Below are 13,003 nucleotides of genomic sequence, written 5' to 3' on the forward strand. Positions count from 1 at the left end.
ATAGACATGCTTGTGTTCTTCCTGATCTTAGAGGGAATGGTTTCAGTTTTTCACCATTGAGAATGATGTTTGCTGTGTGTTTTGTCATATATGGCTTTTATTATGTTGAGTTAGTTTCCCTCTATGCCCACTTTCTGGAGAGTTTTTATCATAAATGGGTGTTCAGTTCAGTTCAGTCGCTCAGTTGTGTCCAACTCTTTGTGACCCCATGAACCACAGCATACTAGGCCTCCCTGTCCATCACCAATTCCTGGAGTCTACCCAAACCCATGTCCATAGAGTCAGTGATGCCATCCAACCATCTCATCCTCTGCCATCCCCTTCTCCTCCTGCCCTCAATCTTGCCCAGCATCAGGGTCTTTTCAAATGAGTCAGCTCTTCACATCAGGTGGCCAAAGTATTGGAGTTTCAGCTTCAACATCAGTCCTTCCAATGAACACCCAGGACTAATCTCCTTTAGGATGGACTGTTTGGATCTACTTGCAGTCCAAGGGACTCTCAAGAGTCTTCTCCAACACCATAGTTCAAAAGCATCAATTCTTTGGCACTCAGCTTTCTTTATAGTCCAACTCTCACATCCACACATGACTACAGGAAAAACAATAACCTTGTCTAGACAGACCTTTGTTGACAAAGTAATGCCTCTGCTTTTTAATATGCTGTCTAGATTGGTCATAACTTTCCTTCCAAGGAGTAAGCGCCTTTTAATTTCATGGCTGCAATCACCATCTGCACTGATTTTGGTGCCCCAAAAAATAAAGTCAGCCACTGTTTCCGCATTTATTTGCCATGAAGTAATGGGACCAGATGCCATGATCTTAGTTTTCCGAATGTTGAGCTTTAAGCCAACTTTTTCACTCTCCTCTTTCACTTTCATCACGAGGCTCTTTAGTTCTTCTTCCCTTTCTGTCATAAGGGTGGTGTCATCTGCATATCTGAGGTCATTGATATTTAACTTATATGCAGAGCACATAATGAGAAACGCTGGGCTGGAGGAAGCACAAGCTGGAATCAAGATTTCTGGAAGAAATGGGTGTTGAATTTTGTCAAAAGATTTTTCTGCATCTGTTGAGATGATGTTTCCCTGATAGCTCAGTTGGTAAAGAATCCACCTGCAATGGAGGAGACCACAGTTTGATTCCTGGGTTGGGAAGATCTACTGGAGAAGGGATACACTACCCACTCCAGTATCCTTGGGCTTCCCTTGTGGCTCAGCTGGTAAAGAATCCACCTGTAATGCAGGAGACCTGGGTTCCATCCCTGGGTTGGGAAGGTCCCCTGGAGAAGGGAAAAGTTATCCACTCCAGTATTCTGGTCTGGAGAACTCCATGGACTGTATAGTCCATGAAGTCACAGAGAGTTGGACACAACTGAGCAAATTTCACTTATATTTATTGAGATGATTATATGGTTTTTATTCTTCAGTTTATTAATATGGTGTATCATATTGACTAATTCGTGTATATTGAAGAATTCTTGTATCCCTGTGATAAATATCTTGATCATGGTGTATTATTCTTTTAATATGTTGTTATATTTTGTTTGCTAGTATTTTGTTGAGGAGTTTTGCATCTATGTTCATCAGTGATATTGGCCTATAATTTTCTTTTTTGTCATATCTGTGTGTAGTTTTGGTATCACGGTGATGGTGGCCTCCTAGAATGACCTTTAGAGTGTTCCTCCCTCTGCAATTTTTTTTTTTTTTTGGCAGCACTTTTTGAAAATTAATTCAGATTGAAAGCTGTTGTTGCACCTCTGCCTCCTCTCTTAGTTCATTATTGAAATAAAGGGAAAGATGTATGAATTCAAACATTCTGGCCTTCACTCTTTAAATCTTGATCTGTTCCCTGAAAATATCAGGTTAAGAAGAAACTGGCTGGCTTCCCCTTTGCTAATTCCTTCCATTTTAATAATATTCATCCCAATATATCCTGCCTCCTTACCTGTTTCTTAGCAAAAAGGACAAGGTTGATCCTGATAGAACTATGGCATTTATTTCTACTACCTCAAATCAATATTTTCTAAGAAAATAACACATTATAACTCATTTCTAATACAGCTCTAAAATATTCTGCCATCCATTAAAGAGCTTTCTAATCAACTGAGAGTAATTGAACAGTAATTGAACACTTCTTACTATAAGGCTACCAGATTGTCTTGAAGATACTGTGTTAAGTGCTACTTCAGGAGATAGAGCAGAAGGTAAGGTTTCTTTCCATTGCCTTCTCTTTATCTGTAACATTTTTCTTCATCTCACAGCTAGCTTGGGTTTCATAGCACTCAGCAAGGAGCAGGTGAGACACCTGTTAATAAAGAGGTTAAGAAACCAAGACAAATCAATGACAGTTACAACACTTATGAACCCTTTCCTTAGTTGGATACCTTAACTATTACAGATAACACAAAGCTTCTTCTAAGCTCCAAGTGCTCAAGCCCCCTTTACCTAGATTAACTGTCATCTAATTTTGATGTCCTTGGGTTGCAAAGATGGAACATATTTGGTCCTCTGCAGGCTCCCTGTATTGGAGTGTGCTATCTAGCTGAAGTAACAGAGCAATTTGGATTCCGTGGGGGCACAGCAGCTTGATAAAGCCAGTGTGGGACTATGGAAAGAGCACAAGTCCCAGAGTCAAGGCTTATGTTTCTGTGTCAGACGGGCTGGGTTACCCTGGATCAGTCCATTGCCTCTCTTGTCCTGGTTCCTTATTTGTGAAATAGGGTTTTGGTGAGGCTTGAAAGAAACTTGCCAAATTTCTTTGAAAATCATATTGTAAAGGTATTAACATATTAATTGAAACAGATACAAAGCCATATCTAGATCCTTACCAGACATGTGAAAATAGCATGAGATAACGATTCTAGAAGGAAGTGGATGACAGAAGGAGAGAGAAATATTTTAAAACCTCAGAGACCATTTCTGAATAACTTCCCCAACACCCCTATACACATCTTCCATTTCTCTTCAAATCGGAGTTAAGTTATAAAATGATTTTTGACATAAATACATTTAAGATCCCATTTTACTTTTGTTCTTCATATTTTTTCGTAGATATTCCAAAGTCCCCTGGTTCAACCTGCGCCCAGGATCTAGCTTTATAACTTACTTTGTGGCTTTGGCCAAGCCAGTTTTCCAGAGTCACTTTTTTTCCTCTTAAAAAGGGATAAATCTACTCATCACCTTCACAGTGATTGAGAGGATGAAATGAGGGAATATACATACAGCTCTTAGCACAGTATCAGATACATTCCAGGAACTTACATGGCCTTGTTCCCTTCCCCCTCCTCTTATAGAACAGGGCTGCAGCCTTGGCTTTGGACTCTAAGGTACTGTAGCTCAGATCCACAGTCTTTGTGCGCAACCAACTTAATAGTCTTCAGATGCTTTCTAGTGACACTACAAGACAGGGATCCTCAAGACCACCAGGAAATTTTTAGGCTGGATACCAGGGAGAATTTCCTGGTTGTAAAGTTATTGTGTCTAGGATCCAAAGAAGATCAGGGATTCAATTCTTTCTCTAGAGAACTCTTAAACTCAGTATGGATATCCAGAATATCCTCAGACTCATGTCCCACTATTCTCCAGCTCCCGAAAATAGCACCATCTGGGAATGATTTCATTGAGTACTCACAACAAGCTTTTGAGGTGTGGCTTCGTAGGTCCATTTTTCAGATGAGGAAACTGAGGCCCAGAAAAAGAAAGGGCAAGATCAATTGGAAATAACTCCAGCTTACTTTTAGTTGGAAGTGAGTTAAAGTCCTTTATTTGTCCAAAACCCAGCTCTCTGGGCCTGTCCATGCTCTCTAAACAACTACCTCTTGTTCAGATCAGATCAGATCAGATCAGTCGCTCAGTCGTGTCTGACTCCTTGCCACCCCATGAATCGCAGCACGCCAGGCCTCCCTGTCCATCACCAACTCCCAGAGTTCACCCAGACTCACGTCCGTCGAGTCACTGATGCCATCCAGCCACCTCATCCTCTGTCGTCCCCTTCTCCTCTTGCCCCCAATCCCTCCCAGCATCAGAGACTTTTCCAATGAGTCAACTCTTCGCATGAGGTGGCCAAAGTACTGGAGTTTCAGCTTTAGCATCATTCCTTCCAAAGAAATCCCAGGGCTGATCTCCTTCAGAATGGACTGGTTGGATCTCCTTGCAGTCCAAGGGACTCTCAAGAGTCTTCTCCAACACCACAGTTCAAAAACATCAGTTCCTCGGCACTCAGCCTTCTTCACAGTCCAACTCTCACATCCATACATGACCACAGGAAAAACCATAGCCTTGACTAGATGAACCTTTGTTGGCAAAGTTATGTCTCTGCTTTTGAATATGCTATCTGGTTGCCCTGAAATCATTCACCTCTTTGCCTCTAGAGTCACTTCTCTAAGACATCCCTCCAACTTTACCACTCCTGTGCTTTGAAACATAAAATAACTTGGTATTATTTAACACACTTAATAAATGTGTGACATATATGTGCCTGTATGATTAAATCCAAACTCGTTTGGATTTAAAGGCATTTCACAACCTGGTTCCAACCTATCTTTTCCAGGTACATCTCCCCATTTCTCCTTTCCTCCTCTGCACTCCATATATTAACCTTGTGCTTCAGACACCTTGGTCTACTTGCCCTTTCCTTTCTGTATGTGTTGTGCCCTGTCCTGGAAAGTCAGTCCTCTTCAGTGGACTGGAAAATTCTCAGTTACCTTTTGAGACCTATTTACACTTTCTCTGCTCAGATTACACTTTATCCATTTCTGTATTATGACAGCACAATGCACTTTAGTTAATGGGTAATTTTTCATACTCTCCTGCTCCTCAAAGGCAAGGACTTGCTTTTATTTATTGTTGTCCCACCCCGGTGCCAACCCCAGTATCCACCCAGTACTGTCCCCAGTACCTCCTTTGTTGATTGGCAAAGTCTGAACTCAGTAACTAGAATGGATGGAAGGCAGGAAGGAAGGAGGTCACCCCCTCTCCATCCTTCAGCTATAGCAGCTGCTCCCTCCTTCCTTCGCCTCTCTCTACCTCCACTCCATCTCCATCTGAATGCCAAAGCCACTAGTTTCCAGACGGTTGCCAGAACACTCAATCTCTCAGAAGCAATGTCACCTGCAGAGTTTCTCTCCAGCCCCAGTGTCCACTAATGAGCGACACCTGGCAAGCTTTTGTTGGTGTGAGGGGCCCCCGCGGGATGTGAGTGTCTCTCATCTGTTCAGTAGCCTTCTGTGGTATTTCTTCCTCATTTTTTTCCGCGCACCGCCCAAACGAATATCACTATTGTTTTGTACTCCTGGCAAACTTTGACACAATTATCGGTGACAAATTGACTTAAAGTGCGGCTGCAGGAAGAGAAACAGGAGTGTCTCGCTTGGCCTTCTGGGAGTTGTAGTCCTGCAGGCCCCTGGGCTGCCTGGCTGGTCCTGGAGCTGTGAACTACAGCTCCCAGGCCTTCTCCACGTCCCTACCGCACAGGCTCAGAGCCTCCTGCCGAGAGGAGGTGGTTACATTGTGTCTATTGTATCCCTGGGTCTGTGTGTTTGTGTATTTCTCAGGACGTGAAGTTGAGAGTGAAAAGCATGGCAGATGAGCAGGAAATCATGTGCAAATTGGAAAGCATTAAAGAGATCAGGTAAGTGCAACATTTCAGTGCCCCCCAAGTCCCCCTCCGAAGCTCCACAAATCCCTCACTACCGGAGAGGGCTATTACCTACAGAAAGTATCTATTGTTGGGCTACTTGCAGAGAGGGACGGGAAAGGATCCCATTCACTATGGAATTCAAGGATGGGAAAGAGGCAGGGGAGAGTCAGAACTAAGACTAGCAGAGAGAGAGGCAGAGAAACAGACTGACCGAGAGGGATCTCTTGTCAAATGTGTTTGAGAAAGCCAGATTGAGACATACAGTGGCGGGGGGGGGAGGGTGGAGCGGGGGTGGGGGTGGTGGGCGGTGTGTGTGTGTGTGTGTGTGGCCGGGGTGGCGGTGTTGGTCCCAAGACAGCTTTATTCTTCTTGGGTGGGAGTTAGGGAAATGGCATTCTTGGACCCATTATTCTTTAAAGTGTTGATTGGCTCCAAGGTGTATTTGGCTCCTTGCTCTTTATGAATCTAGATTCTTTTCAGTCTTCTGTTCAACTTCAGGACCTCGAGCTCGGCTGAGCCTTTTAAGAGCAGTCTAACACATCAGGGGCTGGTGGCAGCAGCTGGGGACTGCCAGCTGGGGATAAGGAGGAATCTTATGCAAGGCCCGCACTGAGAGGACAGACAGCACTCGCTCTTGTGTATTTTTTGCTTTTACTCACCACTTTCTTCCTCTTCTACCAGATGCTCAGGGAGGGGAGAGGGGCAGGAGTGGTGGAGACTGGGGAGGCAGTTACCACCTACTGGCAGTTGCTGTCAGGACCCAGAGGTGATAGGCTGATGGGCAGGTTGGAAAAGTGGGTGTTGCCTACATCCCCTCCCCCTTCTCTCCAGGAGTGGCATTAGCTAGAGGATGATACTGTCCTTGCTCAGATCATAATAACTTTGGTTGAGTGAACTGCCTGGGCCAACATTAGGCCTTCCTTCCTCTGCTCTTCTCTGCTAAGACTCCTTGTCCCCCACCTACCCGTCTCTGCCTCGGCTTCCACCCTTCTTCTGAGGGTGATGTGGATCGGGCAGTCTCTCTTTAGTGTTTTTTAGAAACCTGAAGAAAAATGGGGGAGAATATCAAGTGTGTCCCTTTAAGAAATAAGGCTTTGATCAACAGATTTAACCCTTGGAGTGAATGCCTTAGATGAGATTCACACATGATGGTGGTAGTGGGGAAGCGCTTTGGCTTTTTTGTCCTTTGCAGGGATTATATCTCTACCTCTTCTGGAGAGTAAAAGGAAGGAAACTATTATTTACCAAGCTGATTGACCTACTATTGCTGCAAGAGTCCTGACAACTTCCTACACTTCCTTTACAACCGGGAAAATGGAAGTTCAGAAAATTTAAGTAACTTTTCCAGAACCAAACCATTTGAAAATACCAGATTTTGACAGAAACCCAGTCCATTTGTGTGCAGAGGTTCTGGGCTTCCCATTCTGTCCCATGGCTGCTAAGTCACGTCAGTCGTGTTCGACTCTATGCGACCCCATAGATGGCAGCCCACCAGGCTCCACCGTCCCTGGGATTCACCAGGCAAGAATACTGGAGTGGGTTGCCATTGCCTTCTCCAATGCATGAAAGTGAAAAGTGAAAGTGAAGTCGCTCAGTCGTGTCTGACTCCTTGCGACCCCACAGACTGCAGCCTACCAGGCTCCTCCGTCCATGGGATTTTCCAGGCAAGAGTACTGGAGTGGGTTGCCATTGCCTTCTCCAAGGAGGGTCTGGTAAAATGTAGAGAGGGGGCATGTGTTGCATTTTCTTTTCTGCAAAAGGATCCAGATATAGGGAGTGAGACACCTTGTTGCAGGAAAAGGTCAACTGTCATAATAACAATTCAGTTAATAATAAACTTTTGCCTGCAAGAAGAGCCTAGACTTATTTTTAACAGACTTTAAAGGAATCCTACCCAACCCCAAGAGAAGGAACAGTTGGAAGCAAGGAGAAGTGACCCATCTTAGTAGAGACCAAATGGAGGGGCATGACTTCCACCCTCACCGGTGGTAAACCTGGCATTCCTACCACTGCTAGCTGGGATAGGATCCTAGAAGGCCCATAGAGAGGCCAGAACTCTCATCCCCAACCAGCAATAGCAAAGAGCCTCTCCTCAAATTGGATGTCAATCAGAGACCCAGTGGATAACCTGGACTTATGCTGCCCCTCTTCCCTGCAAAAGTAGCACGTCAGAGAATGCCTGCAAAAACCAGAGAGATCCAGAGTGTCCAAATTTAATTGAAAAAAAAAATCACTTGACATACCAACATTATCAATTTCAGTGGCAAGAGAAAGTAAACAGATGCTAGGATTGAGATGGCACAGAGGTTAGAATTATCCGATAAGGATTTTAAAGTAGCCATCATAAAAATGCTTCAGGGAGCAAATGCATCACACTTGCAACAAATTATAAAATAGACAATCTCAGCATTTAAATAGAAAGTCTCAACAAAGAAATGTAAAGTGCAGAGCAAACCAATGGAAGTTTGAAAACTGGAAAAAAAAAAAAAAAAAGACTTAAAAACTCAATGAAGAGGCTCAACAGCAAGATGGAGAAGACAGAGGAAAGAATCAGACAACTTAAACATTAAACAATAGAAATAACCCAATCTGAACAACAGAGGGAAATTAAATGCAAAAAAAAAAAAAAAAGAAGAATAAGAAAGAAAGAAAAGGAATTGAACAGAGCCAGAACCTCCAGACCTGTAGTGTTATAATAAAGGATCTAACATTCATGTCAACAGAATCTCAGAGAACAGAAATAAAACAGGGCCAGAAAAGTACCTGAAGAAGTAGTGGCTTAAAACTTCCCAAACTGAGCAAAGGACATAAACCTCCAGATCCAAGAAATTAAGCAAATATCATTAGGAAAGACCTGAAGAAATTCATACGAGACACATTCAACAAGTAAACTTTCTGAAAACAAAAGCAGAGAAAAGATCTAGAAAGCAGCCAAAGAAATAATATTTTACCTATACCTTCTCTATTGAAAAAAATGCACAACATGAGAGTTATGAGTTAAGTTTTATTTGGAGAAATATGATGACTTCACCCCGGGAGACAGCACCTCAGATAGCCCTGAGAAACTGCTCCAAAGAGGTAGGGGGAAAAGTGGGAGTACATGCAATCAAGCACATATTTTTTGTAGAAAGTTTTTGCTGGTCTCATGAAGCTTTTGCTAGTCACAAGAAACAGTTGTTCACCATGAAGGAGTTTTGGGCTTTTCTAAATATGAGGAGATACAAGAATTGGGCTCATCAAATCAGCTCCTGAGAATATCTAACTATCTTAAGATCTGTCCTGCCAGTTTCCTAGAACACAAAATGCCTCATTTCTGCTCTCTACCCTGAACTCCTTCAGAGGGTGTTGGAGGTTAGCAGCTGCAGCAACACATGATTTAATCCTTGTAGAGGTAGATGGCAAGCTCCCACAGCAAGGGCCAATTTGTGATTGACAGGGCCCCTTCATGGTTATAAATTCAGCCATACTTTGAGAGGCATTTCATGACTATTTTGTCCCACATTGCTAGGAAGGCTCATTCTCAGGTCTCAAGAAGATTTTCCAGGCAGGCCACTCAATGTGCTATTACTGGACTAGGTCTTATCAATAGTAATCAAAGGTCTCTGGACTAATTTGTCTTAGTTAAGCCGCTATAGTCCCAGAAAATTTCCCCTTTTTGTATCTTCCCATATAGAGTTACATTATTATAATTGTTGATCACATACAGAATATTTGATCAACTGCTTCAATTTACCTAGTCATCATTATTTTCTTTGGAGGTTCAGTCACACATTTGGTCAAACAAGAAGCAATAATCTTGTAGAACAGGCAAAGTACAAATAATATAATTAGCAATATTATTAAAGTCATAAGTAAGAAGCCAGTAACTTCCATTAGGTGCAGCCCCCTATATCCTCAGATCTTCTGACTTATTCTTATGCTGTACCAATCTTTATATTTCAGGGAAATTATATATTTTCACTGTCCATATGGATCCCAATCCAATTTCCTAGTGTCACTAGGCTGCTTATCCTTGGCATAATTTAATTGTTCTCAAGATAAAGCGGGGTGGGGGGGATTGCTTAAATCTTAAATGACCACAATCTGGTGTTAACCATATAAATCCATCCCATAATTATGAGAAGTTGTGTTCCTTGGCTGAATTTTTGCTTGTTGCTCTGCTTGAGCTTGAACAATGACCAGGGTCAGAGCAGGCATTATTAATTGGCCAGTAGAGAAGATCCCACCTAGCAATACAAGAGTAGCCAGAACAGGACAGAAATAAGGTTTTTTAAGGGTCATCCAATTAGAGCCTTGGAGTGGAGAAATCTACCAAGGTAATTTGGAAGTACTAGACACAGGTAATTGGCCACAACCCAACAATTGGATTGACCTTTAAAATTAGCATAGGATTGTGTCCATGGTAGAAAAACATTTGATTTATATGCAGAGGTCTAAGAAATCAAGAAAACATTATAAATGATCATATGAATCAGGTCTAGCATCTTGGGTAAGCTGTCTACTTTTGATGTCTTTTTCTCATCCTGGTGAGTGTCCTGTGTTTGAACATTGTTTTAAGGTGAATTTGAGATCAGCAGTCCTCTCTATAGAACAGTCTGGTTTAGGGGCCTTTAGAAGTGGGAATTAATCCAAGAGTCAATTTCCCTTCAGTGTTCACTGTGCATTAGCTAGTTAAGAGTACCTGATAAAAAGTCCTTTCATCCAGGTTGGAGATACTCCCTTAAATTGTATCTTTTCCAGTATGCAGGTTGTGGGACAGCTGATCTTCATCCAAAGATTACTGCTCTCCATCCTGAAGTCCTTCAGGGGGTGTTGTAGGTCAGTCGCTGCAGCAGCACATGATTTAATCCTTGTAGAGGTAGATGGCAAGCACCCATGGAAAGTACCAACTTGTGGTTGACAACCTTCAAGGGAAAAAAAAGAAAAGAAAGTCAGCAGATTCCTCATCAGAAAGTGATGAAGCCCTAGCAGGAAGTAGCACATTTTTCAAGTGCTGAAGGAAAAAGAATCATCAACCAAGAATCCTATGTTCAGTGCTAATAACCTTCAGGAATAAAGGGATAATCAAGATACTCTTAGATGAAAGGAAACAGGGAATTTATCAGTAGGATGTCTATCTTATAAGCATGACTAAAGTAAATCTTAAAACAGAAAAGAAATGGTAAAAGGAGGAAACTTGGAAGAAAGAACATAGTAGACTAAAACCTGGGTAAATACAACAGAATTTCTTTTCCTCTTGAGTTGTATGAATCTTGTTTGATAATTGGATCATAATTTATTACACTGTCTCATGTTGTTCTGAATGTGTATAGAGGAAATATTTAAGACATTTATATTATGAACAGAGAGTGTAAAGGAATGTAAAAGGGAAGTAAAATTCCATCTTATTGATCCATTCATCTGTTGATGGACACTAAGATTTCTTCCATATCTTAGCTATTGTAAATTATGATGCTATAAACATAGGGGTGCATGTATCTTTTTGAATTAGTGTTTTCATTTTCTTTGGATTATATACACAGGAGTGGAATTCCTGAATCATATGGTAGTTCTATTTTTAGCTTTTTGAGGATCTAAATTCTGTATGTTGTCTATTATATGTGGATTCTAACAAATAAAACAAACCAATGAACATAGCAAAATATAGAAACAGACTCGCAAATATAGAGAACAAACTAGTGGTTACCAGTAGGATAGGAAAGTGGGGGAAGGGAATGATAAGGGGTAGGGGAATAAAAGACATAAAAAACTATGTATAAAATAAATATTATACATAGATTGTAAAACACAGAGAATTATAGCCAATATTTTATAATAGCTTCGAATGGTACATAGTATATAAAATATTGAGTCACTCTGTTGTACACCTGAACCTAATATAATATTGCAAATCAACTATACTTTAACTAAAAAAATTATAGATACATTAAATGGAATTCAAAAAAATGTTCAAGTCACCCACATAAATACAGAACAAAGAAAAGAGAAAAAATAAAAACAGAGAGAAAAAACAGGTAACAAAAGATAAAATGGCAGACTTAGCCTTAACATATCAATAATTATGTTGAATATAAATAGTCTAAATACAGCAATTAAATGACATGACTGAACTATATGAGAAAGGGTCAATTCACAAAGAAGACATAATTCTAGATATGTATGTACCAAAAGCATTTTAAATTAACCTGCTTTTGACAATTTTACAGTAATATGCAAAGGTTATATCACTTGGTTTAAGAATTTAAAATGGGGCAAGTACTACAAATACATACTTGATGTTCACATATGGACAGGTAAAACATGTATTATAAATGAAGAGAAGGAAGGGATAGAAGGAACTGGAGAAAAGAACCAACAATGGTTGAACACCTAATAGTTTTAAAACTCGTGGCTCATTTAATACTCAATCTTGCTAATGGGAATCTGTAGTATGAATTATTATCCACACATTACAGAAAGGATACCAAGGCTCAACGAGGTTAGGTAACCTATCTATGGTCACACAACTAGGAAAGGAAGAGAGAATATATCCTCCTATTCACTTGGCATATGCATTTCAACAAATGCTGATAATCTGATTAACCATTATCTATAATTCTTTAGCTGTTCTAATCCTAAATCTCCTAAAGGTATAAATAAAGCAGTCTTTTTTGTTGTTGTTGTTTAAAAAAAAATACTTTTGCTTCTTTGCTAAAGTAGTAGTGATAAGGATGAAAAGTAAAAGTGTTAGTTCCTCAGTTATGTCCAACTCTGTGACCCCATGGACTGTAACCCACCAGGCTCCTCTGTCCATGGAATTCTCCAGACAAGGATATTGGAGTGGGTGGCCATTTCCTTCTCCAGGGGATTTCCCGACCCAGGGATGGAACCCAGGTCTCCTGTATTGCAGGCAGATTCTTTACCATCTGAACTACCACAGAAGCCCAATGATGAAGACAATACCACCCCATAATCTGATTAAGTCAAGCTGAGAGCCATACACACCTTCAGGCATATTCACATAAATATACATACTTGTAGTCACATATATATTTGTAGTGACACACACAAACACATTCCCACACACTGATGGCAGAATTTGAAGTGGGAAATATCACCACAGACCATTCCCCACTAATGCTTCTGACACCATGCTCACAGCCCTGTCTTTCCTTTTAATCTAAACCACACTTCAACATTATGTTCCAGATCTCAGCCCCCAAATCCCACTCTGGTATATTTTACCCATGAATTCCTTGGGCTTCCAAGTGGTGATGAAGGAGCATGTGGATATGTGGAAAGGGGAAGGGAAGAATAGGGCAAAAGAGGGGAGATGGAAAACAGGGAAGGAAAGGAGAAGAAGCTACAAGGCAAAGAATGTGAATGCA

The 13,003-nt window shown here is 41.2% G+C and overlaps 1 protein-coding gene across 2 annotated transcripts in view; it reads left to right on the forward strand.

Annotated features, from left to right (window-relative positions):
- The first annotated feature begins 5,435 nt into the window (after nucleotides 1–5,435).
- ZC4H2 (zinc finger C4H2-type containing) overlaps nucleotides 5,436–13,003 on the forward strand; it is a 75,828-nt gene continuing 68,260 nt past the window's right edge. Inside the window, exon 1 of one of the 2 annotated variants that reach the window (XM_061410323.1) lies at nucleotides 5,436–5,627. In XM_061410323.1, coding sequence (XP_061266307.1) covers nucleotides 5,575–5,627 — 53 coding nt within the window. In that variant the 5' untranslated portion in view covers nucleotides 5,436–5,574. The remainder of the gene's footprint in view (nucleotides 5,628–13,003) is intronic. The other variant, XM_061410322.1, reaches the window with a different exon arrangement.

Source organism: Bos javanicus, chromosome X (genome assembly GCF_032452875.1).
Source record: "Bos javanicus breed banteng chromosome X, ARS-OSU_banteng_1.0, whole genome shotgun sequence".
Taxonomy (NCBI): domain Eukaryota; kingdom Metazoa; phylum Chordata; class Mammalia; order Artiodactyla; family Bovidae; genus Bos; species Bos javanicus.